Source organism: Gordionus sp. m RMFG-2023, chromosome 1 (genome assembly GCF_954871325.1).
Source record: "Gordionus sp. m RMFG-2023 chromosome 1, tfGorSpeb1-WG-v2, whole genome shotgun sequence".
In the NCBI taxonomy this organism is placed as follows: Eukaryota; Metazoa; Nematomorpha; class Gordioida; order Chordodea; family Parachordodidae; genus Gordionus; species Gordionus sp. m RMFG-2023.
The window spans coordinates 11676150-11696302 of record NC_088775.1 but is presented as its reverse complement, the minus strand read 5'-3'; the positions used below and the strand labels follow the sequence as shown (position 1 = coordinate 11696302).

At 31.2% G+C, this 20153-nt stretch overlaps 1 protein-coding gene across 2 annotated transcripts in view; it reads right to left on the bottom strand.

The window, feature by feature from the left end:
* LOC135922633 (uncharacterized) overlaps nucleotides 1-20153 on the bottom strand; it is a 63321-nt gene that overhangs the window by 29204 nt on the left and 13964 nt on the right. For both annotated transcript variants that reach the window (XM_065457051.1, XM_065457052.1), the window contains exons 4-16: nucleotides 18763-18820; nucleotides 16563-16711; nucleotides 15899-16079; nucleotides 11565-11710; nucleotides 8334-8484; nucleotides 7132-7415; nucleotides 6780-6905; nucleotides 6615-6727; nucleotides 6279-6355; nucleotides 5641-5885; nucleotides 5520-5589; nucleotides 5290-5435; nucleotides 5031-5181 (exon numbers count right to left, since the gene is read on the bottom strand). In XM_065457051.1, the coding sequence (XP_065313123.1) occupies nucleotides 5031-5181; nucleotides 5290-5435; nucleotides 5520-5589; nucleotides 5641-5885; nucleotides 6279-6355; nucleotides 6615-6727; nucleotides 6780-6905; nucleotides 7132-7415; nucleotides 8334-8484; nucleotides 11565-11710; nucleotides 15899-16079; nucleotides 16563-16711; nucleotides 18763-18820 (1897 nt within the window). The remainder of the gene's footprint in view (nucleotides 1-5030; nucleotides 5182-5289; nucleotides 5436-5519; nucleotides 5590-5640; nucleotides 5886-6278; nucleotides 6356-6614; nucleotides 6728-6779; nucleotides 6906-7131; nucleotides 7416-8333; nucleotides 8485-11564; nucleotides 11711-15898; nucleotides 16080-16562; nucleotides 16712-18762; nucleotides 18821-20153) is intronic.

The window sequence follows — 20153 nt, the reverse complement described above, 5'->3', positions numbered from 1 at the left end:
CTATTAGAATTATTTTGAACGTTATTACAAGCTGATGAATTATTTATTATTTTTAAATCTCTAACAAATTTGGCTACTAAACCCCTACAACTATCATAGTTTAGGAAGATAAGGGATTGAATTTATAAAGAAATCTTCGATAGTCGAAACAATACAATTTTCTTTTGCTATCTATTTTTCTTTTCATTGTATCTAACGGAATGAAAGAGTTGTCTTGAAACAAATTCTTATTTAGGAACGGTTTCATTATTTTAAAAAAATTATGTATTTACTAAAAATCATTCCTAGGCTGCCTTCTATCTCTTAATTTTAGAAAGAAATATAAAAGGAAGGAAGGAAGGAAGGAAGGAAGGAAGGAAGGAAGGAAGGAAGGAAGGAAGGAAGGAAGGAAGGAAGGAAGGAAGGAAGGAAGGAAGGAAGGAAGGAAGAAAGAAGAAGGAAAGAAAAACCCCCCTTTACCTTACCCCTATATTCCCACTCAATATTCAAATAGGGATAGCCTCTTCATATTCGATTTCAATGGCAATCTTGTGTCATATTCCAATCTTCCCATGGTAAAACACATTCATTATTAAATACAAAATATTTTGACTTGTTGGATATATAAATCGTGTTTTTTTTGTTATGATGAAATGTCATAATTTTTCAACGATTTCTAATTATATTTTTATTATTATTTTTTGACGAAGAATTAATATCTATAATTAATTTGTTGAGGTTGAAACAAGAATTATTTATATAATCAATATCGATCAAAGCAATCATATCTTGGTTTTAAAAAAAGGGATTAAAATTAATTGAAAATTTCTCCTCAAAAAATTTTTTTTGGTTGCTGATATTATGTCCTTTGTTGGTGGTTACTGATAAAAAAAAATTCAATTCCACTCTTTTTCATCTGTTTCTCTATTTAATCCTCATAAAATTTATTCTATGCTTACAATGTTCAATTCAAAAAGATAAAAGCACATAATTTTCTTTTTTTTTGAAAATAGAATATCAGAAATGTTGTTTACAATATTAAACTGTTAGCACTATTTTAGGAAACGCTAAAAGATAATGGTAAATTAATCATTTATACCCAATAATATACAAAAAGACTGATGAGTTGTGATTTATACAATATTTTTAAGTTTTAAAGCGCTTCATTTAATAATGTTTTTACATGTATGACTATGCATTCATAGTTAGTTAGCGCGAATTCTCAGTATATAAAATACAAAATAAATTATTAATTTTTATTAGCTTCACATCAAATACACACTAACTGTGAATGCAGAATGACCCGTTTTTTAGTGTAAAATTTCATAAGTTGAGATGCGCTATACCCGCCTCGAGGTCTTAGAGCATTTTGAAAATTTTTAAAAATGCCAATTCCTACCCATCTGATTATTGTATGATTCCTATTATAAATAATACCATTCCTATATTATAATTAAATCTACGCAAGAGATGATAAACAAAAATTATGAGAAAGGTAGGTCTTTCCTAAGGTAACCCAAGTAATATACGAAGATAAAACCTATCATACTCAATATTATATATTTTATATAACATCTAAAAAAATGAAGTAATGCTGTTAAACCGTACCAGGTCAATTCAGTGTACCTTTATCGAAACACTTTTTCGTGAAACTTTTATCACCAATGTCGTTTACCGCGAATGTAACATCGCGAAACCAATTCCGCGAAATATTTATAGCGAAGACAATATATCCATTATCGTGAATTTATTTCCTCGAAGCCTTACGCGAATACATTTAGCAACACATTTGTCGCGAACCCTTTATAGCAAATTTTCCGAATGTATTTGCGCTAAGTTATTATCACGAGCGCATTGGCGTGAAACAGTAATTATATTGCGAATTCATTTATTTAAAGGAAAAAAACATATTCAATATCAATCTACTTACCAAAGTTCTTTAAATCATAAATGCGAAATGTTTTAAGGATATTTTGTTACTTATTGTCTATTAAGTAAGCATGCAACATATATCTGATGTGATAGAAAATAAATTAGCTAATTTCTTTTTGGTCTCTCTCACTCATGGTTGTAAATACGGAGAGGACATTTTGGTTCAAGTTGTTACCCCAATAAATATACTTCACCCCATAACATAAATTTAAAAAATGGGCTTTATATCATTAAAAGTGAATTTTAGTGGATATTCTGAAATGCTTATAAATTTTTTGAATCAAGATAAAAAATATTGAAAGCTAAGAATTTTTGCTAAACTCAGATTATTTAAAAATCATAGCAGATTTTGCTAATAAAAATAAATAGTAAAAATTTCTGAGCGATATACTATATTTTCTAAGAAATTCAATTCTGAGAAAATTAAAATTTTTACTTAGCAAAATCATCTTTTAGTAATTTAATAAAAATTACTTTAAGTAGTTTTAATTCTGAGTAATTTAGGGAAAAAATAATATATGCTGTAGCACTAATCTATATGTATTGGCTTGAGCTTCAGAATTAGTGCCAGCCAAAATTTGGCAAACTTCATGCTTAAAGCTGTATCTTAATTTTATATCCAGATTCATATCAAATTTTGACCAATATTTTATGTCTAAGTAAATAGAGGCAAAAAATATTTATAAAGATAGATAAGATTAAAAATATTTAAATTAGGGAAATCCCTTACATTATTTATTTTTGAATCGCCATTAAAAATTCGATAATGACAGTCTAATAACTCTGTTTTGGTAGTGACTTGATTGATGAATTTATAAATATTAGTAGTTGAGACCATAAATATTGGCGCAACCCAGATATCAGTTTCGCCAATAAGGATCAAGGTTTAACTAATGAACTCAATGATTAATAAATCAATAAGCCTAGACACCATATGTGCGATTCTTATAAAATAAAACCTCGAGGAAAAGCATAGGGCAGGATATAAAATTTTTTTTATTGCAATGATAAATTTTATAAACCAAATACTTTTTTAATCATTATATAAATTTATTAAGGCTAAAAGAAAATTAAAAATTCTATCATTGAATCAATCTTGTACCTATTTTTATGATCATAAAAATAAATGTTTCAAATAAAATAGTCACTATCTGCAATTATCGCAATATTAACCCCGTGATATTAAACTCGACATAATATCTTCGCGATATAAGTTTTGCTATATTATCTTCATGATTTGGGTTTCACTGTAATGACTTCGCGATATTGTCTTCGCTGTTAAAAATAAAGCGAAAAAGTGTTTCGCGCTAAAAGTGTATCGCCGAATTGACATGAAATCTTGTTAAACGGCTCAATTTAATCGCTTTTAAATTAAGATTTCCACCAAAATAATTTTACCCAGACCTCGAGATTTTTTTAATAGATGTCCAAACTTTCCATCTACGAAAAAATCTCATTTCTTTGCTAAAATATTGGAATTAGCCGTTTTTAAAAATCGACGCACTTAACAGCGTTTAAAATGAAGTTCAAAAGAAGAAGATAAAAAATATTTTTATGCTTAATTATCAAATTTTTTTATTTAAAAAAATAAATACTTTCCTAATATAAACAAAGGATTAGAAAAAATAAATTTATATTTAAAATAAGATGAGTTTACAAAAAAAACTAAGAAATTGATAGTTATCAGAATCAGTATTTCTGAAAATATATCAGTAAAAAAAAAATCTGAAAATAATTTAAAAGTATGCAAAACTTATTTTCATATAATATGCACTTTATAATGGCTATTTTAGATTTATTTTTTGATTTAAAAAAAGATTAAATTTTTTTTATAAAAAATGATTATAAATAATATAATATATCATTCACGCAATTTTTAACTTATCACGATTGACGTAAAATGGAAATTATATTTTATATAAACATAATTAAAAGAGTGCGTTCATTTATTATTGTAAATATATATATTTATTATTTCGAATAGTGTTGTTAAACGGCTCGATTTGAGCCGATTTTGCAAAACGGCTAACTCAACATTTTTTCCCTAAAAATATTACACAAACTTGAAGATTTTGATAGGTGGAACAAAGGTTTAGCGTAATCTCGAGTCATAGGCAATATTTTCTAGCCAAAATATTAAGTTAGCCGTTTTAAAACCGGCTCGAGCCCGTTCAATGTCACTAATTAAGAATAAAATTTCAATAATGACTGATCATTATGTAACTACGGCTGATTATCATTATATCAGAGGCGTAACGCAAAAATCTATTTTTGAAACCCGAGGGCCTTTATATCTGCATAAAATTAGCTTGGGCCAACACGCGCCGCGGATTTTGCGGGTGAGTTCTTTACACTTTTCTTTGCAACAATATAAGCAATATTTTATCTTCGAAATCATTTTATAATATTTTCAAATAATCGTGGGAAAGATTGTTTGTCATTTAAATAATATAAAATCTTTTTTTCCATTTTTTTAAAATACTGCTTCCTAGCGGAATAAAATTTGCTACGAATTTTTATCGCCGACATAGGGAATTCGTATTATTATAAATGCTAATGTCCAAATTAGACTAAGATTAATAACCAATCTTTATTAGATAACATTCTTTAAACACTTAAGAAAATTGGTAGCCAATTTTATTTACCTAGAACATGAATTAATTATAAAAATGAGTCTTAATCACCGATAATGGGTTGCATAAAATCTCTGCCCACTCAAAATTCTGGCAGAAGAGACACGTGATACAATCATTATTAAATATTGTCTGTTATTATATTAATTATGTTTCTTCTAGGACGTTAATGACTAAAATATAGAATGCATACTGACCATTTGTGTTGATTAATTGGATACCCTCCCCCTTGTTACCATCTAAAATTTTATTGACGTAATGGCATCGCAGCCCCCTCCACCACCATGCTAAAGAACCCTGAACTCTAATCATTTGGTATTAAACTAATTATTTGGTATAAACTCCTTACCCCGTCATGCCTTTATTTAGTATACACGCAGTGATACCTTCATTTTAAAAATAACTATAAAGATCGAACATGTGTCCATCTATTTTGCTTCCATATTGAATTTTTCATATACGGATATATTATGTCATAATACTAACCTTTTGATGATCCCATTTGATTTTGTTGTATCAATGGACACAGAGTTGTTGAAAATATCGTTAGTAGAATAAAGAGAATTTTCTATTTTGTTTTTGTAAATCAGGTCCCTCTCATCGTACATTACAAACTCATCATCCAGATCTTCAGATTCTAAGATAAATATAATATATATTTATATATTTTTTAAAAAATAATTAATTTGCATTATTCAAAAATAAACAATTTGAATATAATTATAATTAAAAATATTATGTATACCTACTAAAGCCTGCGATTTGACTATTTTGAGCCTCGTCAAGCTATCTTGCGTATTTAACAACTCGGTAGCATCTTTTAAGGTATGATTAGTGACGTCATTCCCATTAATTTCTAGACATTTATCTCCTACCTTAATTACTCCAGACCTATTGAAAAAACAATATTTAATTATATAGTATAGTGTGAAATTGTTAAAAATTAATTTATACTATATTATTATATTATTTAACCTATAGGCAGGACTTGCTCTTTTGACTTCTGATATAACCAAAGGTTCACCAAATTTCCTAGAAAATGGACCTGAAATAAACGTTTATAAAGTTTATAATGAAAAGATATCATTTAATAAACTCATTAATTTCAATCCTATGTCTGAATTGAGTCTCTTGGCAATCTGGACAACGAAAACTCCTGATGTAAGTGTTATAGACTCTAAAACTTTGAATTCAATCTTGAGTCGACAAAGCTTCATGTGACTGTTATCATATACTTTTGATGAATTAGTGATCCATTCTGCCACCTTTTGAGCAGGTACATTATCGATTTTTCGTCTGTTAACTTCTATAATCTTGTCACCGACTTGTAAAACGCCGCTCCTGCGTTGTTGTGACATTTTTATTTTTTACAAATAGAAAGTGGAAATAATAATTTTTAGTAAAACTAGATATTTAGGTGGTCAATTTAAGTAAAATATGTTAAGCCTATTAATATGTTAGAATCTGACAAAAGTTATATAACAAAACTTTAAAATAAGATCAAAATTTGGTTCTAGTTATTTGATTTAGTTTAAAAAAAACCACAATTATTTTATGTTCGGCATCCTTGCTCGCCATTTTTCTTTTCAGAAATTTCTAAATATTTATTTGAATATCATTATAGAATATTTAGATCAAGAAAAAAAAATGTGTAGTAGAATGCTCAATTACAAAAATCAATAAGAAATAGGCCACGGTATTAATATTATATGCATAAACTTTTTTTAAAAATACCTCTCGGACACACTGAGCGGATCTATATTGCTTATGAAGGTGAAATAATTTCCGGTGATGTCGTTATACATCTTATTCTGAAATTTTAACATGTAAATATAAATATATATAATTTATACATTTAAATATTTGCGCAAATGAGACCTTCTCAATAAGGCCAGGAAAAAAATTTAAATTTTAAAATAAGGTCACAGTTCGGTCCGGTCCGTGTTATAAACGGACCTGTTTTAACTTTATGTGGTGGGAACGTGGACAGGTTAATGGTGCCTAACTCTATCATATGTATGTAGGTGTATATAAATATGTGATTTTTTTTAGAAGAGGAAAAAAAGGTACTTGTAAAGCTATTCCCAATCCATGAGAATCAAATTTGATAATTATTTCGATATTTTCGATGTGTGAAATATGATTATTAAAAAATTTGTCGGAGGAAAGTGTCGAACTTTGACCTAATATAAAAAAAGAAACCACATGAGTTAAAATATAATAATTTTTTTTTACTTTCATAGTTCAATAATGTATCATCGTGACATCCTTTTTTAGTATGGCGCAAATTTTTATGGTGAAAATCGTTACATTCGGATTCTTCAAAGCTGCTTAACGATGTTTGCGAGCTATTGGAGGAACCTAAATTACAATAACAATAGGTAGCAAAGAATATTGTTAAGTTATATAAAAAAGAATGTATTTTTCTTCTATTATATATTTCCACATTATAAACTAATTTATGCATATTCTTTTTAGGAAAATAATTAATCCACTGTATGAAGAATTGTAGGCATTTCCACTCATCGAAAATAAATGCAGGCCCAACTGATAAGCCCAGCAATGCAAATTGGATTTATACACATACGTCTTTCTATGACGGCGTTCTTATCTTCCCCGTCATCGGCGCGCATATCCTCGATATGTCGTCTCCCGTTTCCGTTGCATTTGATGGAATGGCAAGAAAATTTGGCCGTGTTGTTGGAGTCTCCTAAATGATTGGTCACGTTTTTGTAGATAATCAATTTCATAGTTTGCCTATTTTTGTTCATATTGTATTTCAGCAATCTTTGAGCCTCCAGGGTAGACATGCCTGCTGTGTTCATGTCATCGATGCTCAAAATTATATCGTTGATGCATAAAACTCCACATCTAATTAAATTAAATATAAAATGTTTTGCTTTCTTTCATTCTTTCTCTCTTTTTTTTACTTTCTTTCTAACGTACGAATACCCTTAAAGGAGTTTTTTCGGGTATTTGATGCATTTTATGAAAAATAAAATGGTAGGATTAGTTCTTTTAAAAATTATCTTAGACTTAATATATATTTCAGAGACCTACAGTGTGGAGACCAATTTTTAGACGTACAGATTTAAAAATCTAAGTCATTTTCCCTCCCGGCTCTTATTTTTTTTAACAATTTTGCAATTTTTTTGAAAGGTTAATTGATATTGATAATATGAGCAAATTAACGATATTTAAAATTATTTCCGAAAACTCAGCAAGAGTTTTGTAAAATAATAGGAGTATTTACTCCCGGAGGGATACCAATCAGGACGTGTTCTAGGTTTATGACTTCAGGTCTCTAATATTTCTATAATTATTGTTTCGAACCTTATATGAGTGGATTATTTAAATATATATCAAATCTTATAATATACCCGTCATAACCTATAATTTTACTAATATCTTCAAAATTTAAATAAATATTTATATTTTGGATGACCAACTTTTATCAATTAGAATTTATAAAAAGAGCTAAAACAAAAAAAAATAGTGTTTTAAGAAAATAAATTTGACCCGGCCTGATTAGTCATTTTACGTCAGGACCAAACCATGAGTTTTAAAGTTAGGCTATTCAAAATAATTTTTAGTTGTATTTTGTATTTAAAAGGGAATAAGCAAATATGCGTTCAAAAAAAAATTGGCCCAGGCTTGGGTCTTCAAATCCTATTTTTCGGTTCTTCAAAATTTTATTTTTAAAAAATCGGATTATTTGTATCAAGGCTAAACATCTAGCCTGCTTTGATTTCAAATTATATATAAAAAAAATTAATTATAGACTTTTACCGGTCAGCTATGCTAGCTGGTTTAATTTTCCTGATTCTTAGATGTTGCTTAACTCTGCGCTTGTTAGAGTTAGAGAACAAGATAATTCCAAGAGCAACACCGATTGGTTTCTCGATTTCCAAGATAATACTTTTGTTATTCGTTATTTTATCTGTGTTTTGCGATGATTTAGTTTATAAAATTAAAATATTTATATTTTAAACCTATATCTTATTCATTATATTATATAAGACATTAGTTTTATTATAAAAAATATAATATAGTATACAGTACCTTTTTTATTGCTAATTAATAAATAATGACATGACACGAGGTTAATTTTCAAAAAAGTCATCATGTTCTTTGAAAATTAACCCTATGCGAGAAGAAAATATTCTGAATCTTAGATTGATAACAATTATGTATTTGTTGCTTAGATCACAGATCTGAAGAGGTTCCATACACGGCCAGGCCCAACCAGGATTAGTTTTTAAAAATTTTTTGGCCCGGCCCGGATTTTTTTAAAAAAATTAAAATACCTAGGTTTCTAGTTTAGATCAAGTGATCAGTATTTTAGATTATTTAATAATTTGACTGGGCTGAATAATTTTACTAGGCTGTCTTTTTATTTATTTATTATTATGAGTCTTGATAATTTTTTTAGTGTAAAGCATTCCGACTCCTAGCATAAAAAGATTTATAAAAGTATAAAAAGATTTATACTAAGATTCTTCAAGAGGCATCGATGGCTTTCGAGCCATTTATCTCCAAGATATAATTAAACCAACTATACCCCTATATCAAAACATACTTATACAATTCACCATATTGATTAATCATATCTTTTATAATAATATACCTAATCTCATTCAGCCTATCATTTTTGGAGCCCGCTTAATATCCTTAAATAAAACCAATGGGGACATCAGGCCTATTGCAATAGGGTCACTTTTCCGGCGAATCATTTCCAAAATAATTTGCTCCCGTATAAAATCTAACCTATCCAATCTACTACAACCAAACCAGCTTGGTTTTAATGTTCGTGGAGGATGTGAGGCTGCATCCCACTCGACACGTGTCATTCTCCATAATACACATAATCAATGCATTCTCAAAATCGACCTACATAATGCCTTCAACTCACTTAGTAGGGAACATTTTATACCTTCCTTTTGTGAAACTTTCCCAGATTATACAACATACATCGTTGCATGTTACAATCAACCCACCTATTTAAAATTTAATGATTCTATTATTCTCTCTAAACAGGGCATCCAACAAGGAGACCCTTTAGGTCCGGCATTATTCTGCAAAGGCATCCAATTAATTATAAAAGAAATCTCTTCCAATTGTGATCAATTAAATGTATGGTACCTGGACGATGGCATACTAGCAGGCCCTTATAACGAAATCATAAAAATTCCATCAATTATAAATCACTTAGCTCCTATTACAGGACTTTCACTAAACCCTCATAAGTGTGAATTTTATTCCCCTTCTGAATCGGACTACCCACCCGAAAATTTTATTTTAGTGGACAAAGCCAACTTTACCCATTTAGGTTCACCTATTGGAGGGGGAAAAGCTATATTTCATTTTAGAGATGAATTCCTTGCTAAATTTAATAGAATGAAAAATATTCTAAAATATTTACCCGCACACCAGGCTTTCTATTTACTGAAATTTTTTTTATTCATTCCAAAAATTTTACACGCCTTTCGTTCATCTACAATTTTCACCTTCCCTGAGGCATTATTGGACCTCGAAGTTCACTTAAAAAATACTCTCGAATCCATATTAAATATCAAATTTTCATCATCCTCCTGGATGCAAGCCGCTCTTTCACCAAAGCTAGGCGGTATAGGCATACAATCCCCTATATCCCTAAGCAGCTTTTCTATCCTCAATGGCTAAATTTCGACACACACTGGGAGACTTGAATATCGACCCACATCGAACGGCAGCACTAGAGCTCTGGAGCAAAAATGCCCCAAATCGCTCATATCCAGATTCCCTAAAGCAAAGAGACTGGAACTTTCCATTGATAGAGCATTGCGTTGATTACTTACACTTCAAAGCTCAAAGAAAATTTCCATCGCTCTTTCTCCACCAAAACCCTAACCCAATTATACATAATGATAATAATATGAACCCTCTGCCAGATCCAATAATTTCAACATCACCCATATGCCATCTAGGATATGAATGGTTAGAAACTGTACCTAGTTCTAATCTAGGCTTGCTTGTTATTAACCAATGAAGAACTCAGAATAGCCATTGGCCTTCGCTTAGGATGTGAAATCGTAACACCTACATCATGCGTCCTATGTGAAACCCACATCGATAGTCTTGGACACCACCCCCTACACTGTCGTTTCTTAAAAGGCAGATTACCCAGACACCATGCTATCAATTCAATCATCAACAGAACCTTGAAATCCATATTCCCTCCACCCTGGAACCATCCGGCCTCAGCCCCGACAATCAAACCAGACCAGATGATATTAGTATGACGCTAGCCCCTTGGAACCAAGGTCTACCTCTCGCCAGGGATTATACTTGCGTGGATCGTTTTGCCAGATCTTTTTCTCCCAACTCTATCACGAAAGCCGAAAACACAAAAACAAGCAAATATAGCAACCTTAATAATGTTTTGTTTGTTCCGGTAGTCTCAGATACCTGTGGATCATTTGGACCCCAACCCCTAAAATTATTCAAAACAATAGGGCAAAGGTTCGCTTAATTACAGATGACCTAAAAGAAGGCTTCAACCTTCGACTGAGAATATCAACTGAAATCTACCGGTCTTATTGCATATCCATACATGGGGCTATAAGCCCCGTTGATCATACCTAATTAAATGTTTAATTATTATTTTATTTAATATAGTTTTAATATAAATTTTATTTTACAAATAGTTTACATATTATTTTAAATATATATAATTTTTAAAAAATAAAAGAAATGTTTACTGTTTGTTCTTCCCCATCTTATTCTCTTTTTAGATTCAAAGTAATCTGTCTGAATATAATGTGATTCCTGAACTAAAAAAAATAAGGAAATTTCTTACTAGAATGGTTTATTAGAAATAAAACAAAGATTATGATGAAGTAAGGCACAAGCCATAGTATTTTTTTTATCGTGATTCGCTTTAAAGATTGCAACGAATGAATGGGCACTTAATCCCAGAATATAAATATTTAAGTTCGTTCATTAGGATTAATAATAATATAATAAAATCGTAAAAATGACCGTAGAACAGGGTATCGTAAGCGAACGTGAATATGGCATCTTGGTTGTAATGTTTAATCAAGCTGATCATTTCGGTGAGTGTCGTGTTTTCGAGATTTAGGTTATCTATAAAAAGCAGCCTGTCGCCAGGTTTTATCGATCCATCCCTAATTAAAATGGTGATTAATGGAAAAAATTCATATCATATAGCTAAATTTATTGCGGAATTATGATTATTTTAAAACTTTTTCCCTATTAATCAATTTTTAAGGCGAGCCTTTTTTAAAACCACCTATCTGTTTGACGCCATTTTTTTAATGTGTAAGAAAAGACTCATATAACTTGATTCCTATTTAGAATTTTAAAAATTGGAAGTGTATTAAAAAATTTTGTGGTAGTAAATTTAACTATTAAAAATAACTCTCCAATAATATATTCAATATATAGAAAAAGTTACTCATGAAATTTTTTAAAACAAGTTTAACCCTCTATCATTTTAAAAATTTAACCGAAGCTTAACGAGAAAGTATTATTAGGAAAAAAGATGGCTTAAATTTGCCAAAATTAAAGTCGCTCTAAAAATATGTGATCGAAGGGCGCCAGAAATAGCCCTGACATTCCAAATTCGCCAATTGGAGCCCATCAAAAAAAATCAGAGCCTTTTGGCTACACCACTGACTTCAATTTTTTAAATGATAAACCAGCACGTTTAACAGAGTCCAAGCAAAGATATAAAGACCAGGAAAGGGGGAAGTGTGGTTGGAAGACATTTTTTACCATCTAACTCTGAATACGAATTTTTGTATATATAAATTTTCTATTAACAAAATTTTCATTCAGTAATTATTCGATTTTATAATCCTTTAATAACGCTTTTCCTTAAACCTACCTTCAGCCTCATCGTGGCGGGGGAGTGGCAACGTCTTTTGGCGGCAAATGGAGGTCTAAAAGGTTCCCTGTGATCTGGGTCTAGAATAGGATCACCGTCTCCTCGACGGGGTGTAAAAACCACTTAAAGAGGTTGATGTCAGGAAGGGCATCCGATTGTAAAAACCATGCTACAAAAATTTCCCTATGGTTACAACAAAGCATGGGCGGGGTACAGCCCAAAGTACCCCGTGGGCCTCCTCATCCGCCTACGACAAAAAGAAGGATGGGAAACCTGGTGGAACCACTATTCATGAAAATGAAACCTATGACGGCCATAAACGACCTAATAAAAAGTGGAGAAACCAGTTTACGGGTGATCGAGTTAGGGTCGCGACATGGAATGTTGGGAGTATGACGGGAAGAGCGGGAGAAGTCGCGTCGATGTATTGCACAGAAGACATATAGATGTGTGCTGCATACAGGAGACTAGATGGAAAGGAAATGGGACCAGAATGATTGGCAAGACTAGCGAAAAGTATAAATTCTTTTGGCAAGGAGGTAATGATGGTAAGGCTGGAGTTGGGGTATTGGTTGCGGAGAAATTGGTAGACAAAGTAGTCGAAGTGAGAAGGCTAGACAACCAGATAATGGTTATCAAGATGATTATTGGTAGAAAGCTATATAATATGATCTCGGCATATGTTCCTCAGGTTGGAAGAAGTGAAGAAGAGAAAGATGTATTTTGGGACAGTCTATTGGGGGTGACATCGAGACTGGCAAATGAAGAGGGGATTATCCTGGCTGGCGATCTGAATGGACATGTGGGAGCGAGTAGTGAGGGTTATGAAGGAGTACATGGAGGGTTCAGTTATGGCATGAGAAATTTGGAAGGAGAGAGGATTTTAGAATTTAGTGATGCTATGGATATGATTGTTTGTAATACAATGTTTAAGAAAGAATCAGAGAAGCTGGTGACTTATAAGTCGGGTAGTAAGTACCAAAAGTGTTGTGGATTACTTGTTATTAAGGAGATGTGATCGATGTATAATAAAAAATGTGAAAGTGATACCGGGAGAGGAATGTATAAATCAGCATCGACTAGTTGTAGGAGATCTCACTCTTAAAGGTGCCAGGGTCACTAAAAGAAAGTTTGTCCCAAGGCTGAAGGTTTGGAAATTGAAGGAGGAGAATGCTAGACGTCAATTCAATATGGCATTGGCGATTAGGGAGGCGGAGGTGGCACAAGCATCTGGGGTGAATGACAAGTGGGAAGCCATGAAGAAAGCTTGGGTAATGACAACTGAGGAGGTATGTGGATGGACAAAAGGGCCGCCTAGACATAAGGAGACTTGGTGGTGGAGCCCAGAGGTAGCGAAAGCCGTGGATGAGAAACGGAGGTGTTTCAAAGTATGGTATAATAGCAAAGAAAATAGTGATAATGATATTTACAAGATGGCTAAAAGAAATGCTAAGAAATTAATAGCGAAGGCTCAAGAAGAAAAAAGACACGAGTTTGCTAAAGAAATGAAATGCGCTGATGGAATTGGAAAATATGGTTAGAATGGCAAAACAGATGTCAAAAAAGAGGCAGGATGTGATAGGTGTAAAGTGTTTGAAAAATATGAAAGGAAAAATGACGATTGATAGTAGTGGTATTAAGAACACCTGGAAGATTTACATGAAAGGACTTTTGAATGAAGAAAATGAATGGAATAATAATATTAGTTGTGCAAAGGTAGAAGGTCCAGGGTGTAAATTTGGCAAGGACGAGATAAGGAGAGCAGTGAAAAAGATGAAGAAAGGGAAGGCATCGGGTTTAACGATGGTGGTATCAGAGATGTTTAAAGGTTCTGATGATTTAGGGATTGAATGGTTAATGAATTTAGCAAATCAGATTGTCACAGAAGGTACTATTCCCGAGGACTGGCGAAGAAGTATAATTATCCCAGTATACAAGGGGAAAGGTGATCCTTTAGATTGTGGGTCTTACAGAGCTATTAAACTCTTGGAACATGCAATGAAAGTTTTTGAGAGAGTGTTAGAAAAGCGGATAAGGGAACAAATCAAAATTGATGAAATGCAGTTTGGTTTTACATCGGGAAAAGAGGCACGACAGATGCAATTTTTGTGGTGAGACAAATTCAGGAGAAGTATCTTGCGAAGGAAAAGAAACTCTATTATGCGTTTGTTGATTTGGAGAAAGCATTTGATAGGGTGCCGCGTGAGATTACAAGATGGGCCTTGAGAAAATCCGGTGTGGAGGAATGGTTAGTTACCGCAGTGATGGCAATGTATGTTGGAGCACAAACAGCAGTACGGACGGATCATGGTGATAGTGACAGCTTTGAGGTGAAGGTAGGACTTCATCAAGGATCCGTGCTGAGTCCATTATTATTTATCTTAGTAATGGATGTGGTGGCTAGAGAAATGCGTGAAGGACTTCCCTGGGAGATATTATATGCAGATGACCTTGTATTAATGGCAAACAGTGAGGGAGAATTGAGGGATAAAGTTAGTAAATGGAAGATGACTATGGAAGCAAAGGGCCTGAAAATGAATGCATCAAAAACAAAGGTGATGATTGGTGGGGAAAATCTAAAGATAGAAGAATCAGGTAAGTGGCCTTGTGGTGTATGTGGGAAAGGAGTTGCTAGAAATTCTTTATCCAATGCACCAGATGCCAGAAATGGGTACATAAAAGATGTAGTGGGAAAAAAGGCAGTTTGATGTTAGAAAGAATGACCTTTATTTGTAAAACATGCATGAAAGGGATACATAATAATGATAACCTAAAAAATGGTGGTCTGGATATTGGCAATGGGTTAACCCTAGAAAAAGTGGATAAGTTTTGTTATTTAGGTGATATGCTAAACGCAGATGGTGGTGTAGATTCTGCTGTTGTTGCAAGGATCAGACAAGCTTGGAAGAAGTTCAGAGAGATGTCATCTATTCTTACAAATAAAAAAGTTTCTCTGAAGTTAAAGGGGAAAGTTTACGTAAGCTGCGTGAGGAGTTGTTTAGTTTATGGCGGTGAAACATGGGCAATGAAAGCAATTCACGAAGCCAAATTAGAAAGAACATAGATGAGGATGGTTAGATGGATGTGTGGGGTATCTCTGAGAGAGAAAAACTAGCAAGGAATTGCGAGCAAGATTAGGTATAGAAATGATTGGTATGGTAATGCGACGAAATAGACTAAGATGGTTTGGGCATGATGTGGAACGTATGACAAGAGATGACTGGGTAAAGAGATGCACAATGATGGAAGTAGGAGGATCAAGACCTAGAGGAAGACCCAAGATGACGTGGACAAATGTGATAGCGGCGGATATGAGAAGCTTGAATCTTACAAGTATTGATGCTCAGGACCGTCAAAAATGGAAAAGAAAAATCAGAGGGAAAACTGGCCTACCCGGGTAAACCTGGAAATCGCCATAAAACGGAGAAGAAGAAGAAGGAAATATTTAATCTTTTTTTTTGAATACCTATCAGCTGATCCGCCCGGGCGAATACTCGTTACGATGAAAGGTATGGAGTTGGTGTAAACTGGTTGCCGCCCTCCTCTCACAACGAATCCATAATTGGAATTTATATCGTCCTTTCTTAGCTTTACTTTGAACTGTTTGACGAAACATGTGCCATACCTGTCAGATACATTCTTCCGAACTAATTAAATTTTTAAACAATAAATATAACTCAAAATATTTATTTTCCCATTTTAAAACACTATGGGTATATAATTATAAATATTATTTTTTTAAATTGTTCAATAGCTACTCACTCTTATAATTTTAAAATGTTATTAAATGGCTCATATTAAACGGCTCAATTTGAACCGACTATTAATAATTGCTAACTCAATATTTTAGCCAGAATACTATTTCCTAAGCCTTGAGATTTCGCTAATAGATGTCTAAATTTTTGTTCTATCTACTAGCAAATCAGACTTGCATAATAATTTTCTGGATAAAATATTGAGTTTGCCATTTTTAAAAATCGGCTCAAATCAAGGCTTAACAACACTAGGACCTGCTATTTTAAAGGAAAATTTTTTTATAACATGTTTCAATCAATCATATATTATCCTACTAACAACTCACTCATAAATAAATTCTTAGATGGTAAAATATAGTGTTATTTTATTAATACAATTTAGTTTCGGCAAAGGATATTCGATCTCCAATTGCACATGGTTTTTGCTAGTTCCCAGCAGACCTTCAACGTGGTAAGGTGCGGCTTTTGTTAGCTTTTGTCCGTTAACGCTAACTATAAGATCTCCTTTCTCCAACGCGTCGCTCCTTTTTATAAACATATATAATTGTTGTACGAGTTTAGAAAATCAAAATTGGAACCTCATCTTTAAATTTCCAAAATATCCGAATAAGATTATGTGATATTCTAAATCATGTGACACATTAATGCAAATTTTGTGTCATTCCTTTTTAGAGCGTTTATTGAAAGAGCTTATTAGAAATTTGGAACCGAATTCTTAAAACCTGGATCACATCTAGGAAACCATAACCTATTTTATAAAATAATTTATGATTCATAACAAGAAACCGTCTTTAGAAAATTATAACCCGGGAACTCTATTTTCAAGTTATATACTCTGGCTGTGTTGAATTAAATATTTTTTTTTAATATGTTGAATACTTTTCAAAATATTTTTTGAAATATTCCAAAAAAAATATTTCAAATGAACCAAAAATTAAGAAAAATCGAGAAATATATATAATTAATATTATCTAAGATCCGAGATCAAAATTCTAAAAGCGCGAATAAGGAACAATTTTAACAGGGTGTATAAATATTATATTTTATTGAAAAATAACTATTATAATTTTATAATCATTTTTTTTTATTAACAAGAGAAATTATTTTTAAAATTTAAAAAATAATTTATTTGTTTTTTATATAAAAGTGTTTTTATTGAAAATAAAATATTTTAAAAAATCATAATAAAAGAATTAAAAGATGCCACATAACATTATATGGCACGCTATGATTTAAAGAGTTATTAATATTTATAGCATATTCAAATTCACTTACAAAATTGTTTTTTTTTATATTGGATAATCCTCGTCTTCCCTAGGAAAAGAGAAGTTATAGGATATTTACGCGCGATTTTATGTTCTCGCTATTTTTAAATTTACGTAATTATTTTAAATCAAAACTTTCATAAAACACGAGAATCTTAATTTTGTAGTAATTTCTATAGTTTATCAAAGGCAATTTTAAATTTGAAAATACTGATTTGACCGGAAATGGATTCCAGCATGTGTAGAGTATCCACAGTGTAAATTTCAAACAATATTACCTTAAACTTTTCTCCATTTATATTCATATATATATAAGTTAGCGTCAATGTGTTTTTTTCCGACAATGTGTTATTTTTTCAACTTTAATTCATTTTTTGAACGATTTTTTTTAAATTTAAAATTTTGATCTTATCGGAAATGTTTTCTATCATGTTTGGAATACCTACCCTATAAATATGAGACAATTTCGCTATGAACATTTGAACTTAATAATATTAGTTTTTCCATAAATTTTTTATATAAATTTATAAATGACCCAAAGGTTAATGGCAAAATTATCTAAAATTCATATGATAGGTATTCTTAACATCCTGGAATACATTTCCGGTAAACTTCGATTTTTAAATTTAAAAAAACGCGCTCAAAAAATGATTTAAAGTTGAAAAAATAAACACATTGCCGGAAAAAACATATAGACGCGATATATATATTTAAAAAATATATAAATGTCTGAAATTAAGTGTGGATTAGAGATCTGCAAAGTTAGGGTCGGCCCGAACGGGCTTCGGGCCTGGGTCTAATTCTATTTAAAATAATCGGGTTCGGGCCCCTAATATTTTTTAAAAAAATTCGGGCCGGGGGTCGGACCTTTGGAAATTTTTAAAAATATATCTAAATTTATCAATTTTATATTGAATTTTTTATGTAAAATAAATATTTTTAATTTAATTTATTGAAACTAAACGCCATATAACATATGTCTTTTTTTGAGTAATTATAAAAATTAATTTCTATATTTAAATAAATTCGGGCCGGGCCGGCAAAACTTTTTAAAAAAATTTCGGGCCGGGCCGGGCTGGAAAAATTAGGCCCGATGCAGATCACTAGTGTGGATACCTTGCACATATTATAATACATTTTCAGTCAAATAATAATTTCAAATCTAAAAATGGCCCTCAAAAAATTATTCAAATATATTATTTTTTTAAAGTACCAATTTTGAGTGTTTTTTTGAACTACATATGAGAATCCTGGATACGTGGCATAATGACAAAAATAATATATTAATAATCCGAATTATGGGTACTAACCTATGAGCAGATGAACCAAGTTGGACCGCTACGATTTTTACCTTTTTGTGTTTGTATGCTATAACAATATTTACAAAACAATAATTTATATTTTTTAAAAAATTTTAACTGAAAATATATCGTCCGCTGAGGTTCATATTGTTTCAAAAAAACTTATTCTTTATACATTTAAAAGTGAAGATGAAACAATCAAAGTGCAAAATATAACCTGCTATTGGCTATTATCCCAAAACATCAATTTTTAGATATTTAAGTTTAAAATAATTTTTTAAATTTATTTTATAAAATCACAAATTTCTCGGGGATCCAAAACCTAACATGAACCGAACGGTTAACCACTAACCAATATTTTTTATGGAACCAAACCAGTTAAAATTTCTATCGGAACTTGAATCGAACAAATGCCTGTGAACTGGTTCGAGCCTCATGATTTTGTGCTAATAAAAGAATGTCAAAGTTATTACAAGTATTTTGCTAAAATTTTAATTTCTTTCCAAATTGTTATAAAGATTATTATTAATCACAATTTTTATAAACATTAGTATATTACCATTTTACAATATTTTTTAAATATTTTTAAGCTTATAATGCTCAGGAATAAATGGAATCCAATATATAAATTACATATAGTATTATAAATGACATATCAATATGTAATATTAAGGACTATGACACAACTATGAAGGAGGGACATCACGGAGCAAATGATAGTCACATAAAAAGAAACCGCCCTTTAATAACTCAATAAAATTTACAAAATATCAAATAAAATTTATAATTCTAATGTAGGGTTTGTATACCAAAGTGTTCGTTTTTTAGAGGTTCGAACAGAACCGATATTTTTATTTTTCAACCTTCAATCATTACTTTTATCCGAGCCTCTGCTAAACCAAACCGGTATTCGTTTCGGGTCGGATACCCGAATTTCTAAAATTTATCAACATATTTTTTTATATCTAGTTATTATTTAAAAAAAAAATAATATTTGGAACTTTATTTTATGGGTAGAACAACTCTTAATATAGGCTGAACCAGCGTATCCAAAGTCTGGGAACGTTGCCCCACTAAAAATATTAACTAATTTAAATAGTCTACATTTTGAATAGTTTAACAGAATTGAGGTTTAAACCGAACCAACGTACCCCTGCCCTAATTGAAGAAATATGATTATCTAAGAAAAAAAACTATTTCGTTAAAAAGTGGAATATAGAATGAAGTATATAATCCTCAAGCGACGATATATATTATATATAGGTTATAAATATTTCGATCATCTATACTTACACGTACACACGTAATATTAATTAATAAGTATAGGCTATTTATTATACAATGTATGAAACTGATATCCAAAATGTTTTCCAATTAGTCATAAATAATTTATAAATAAA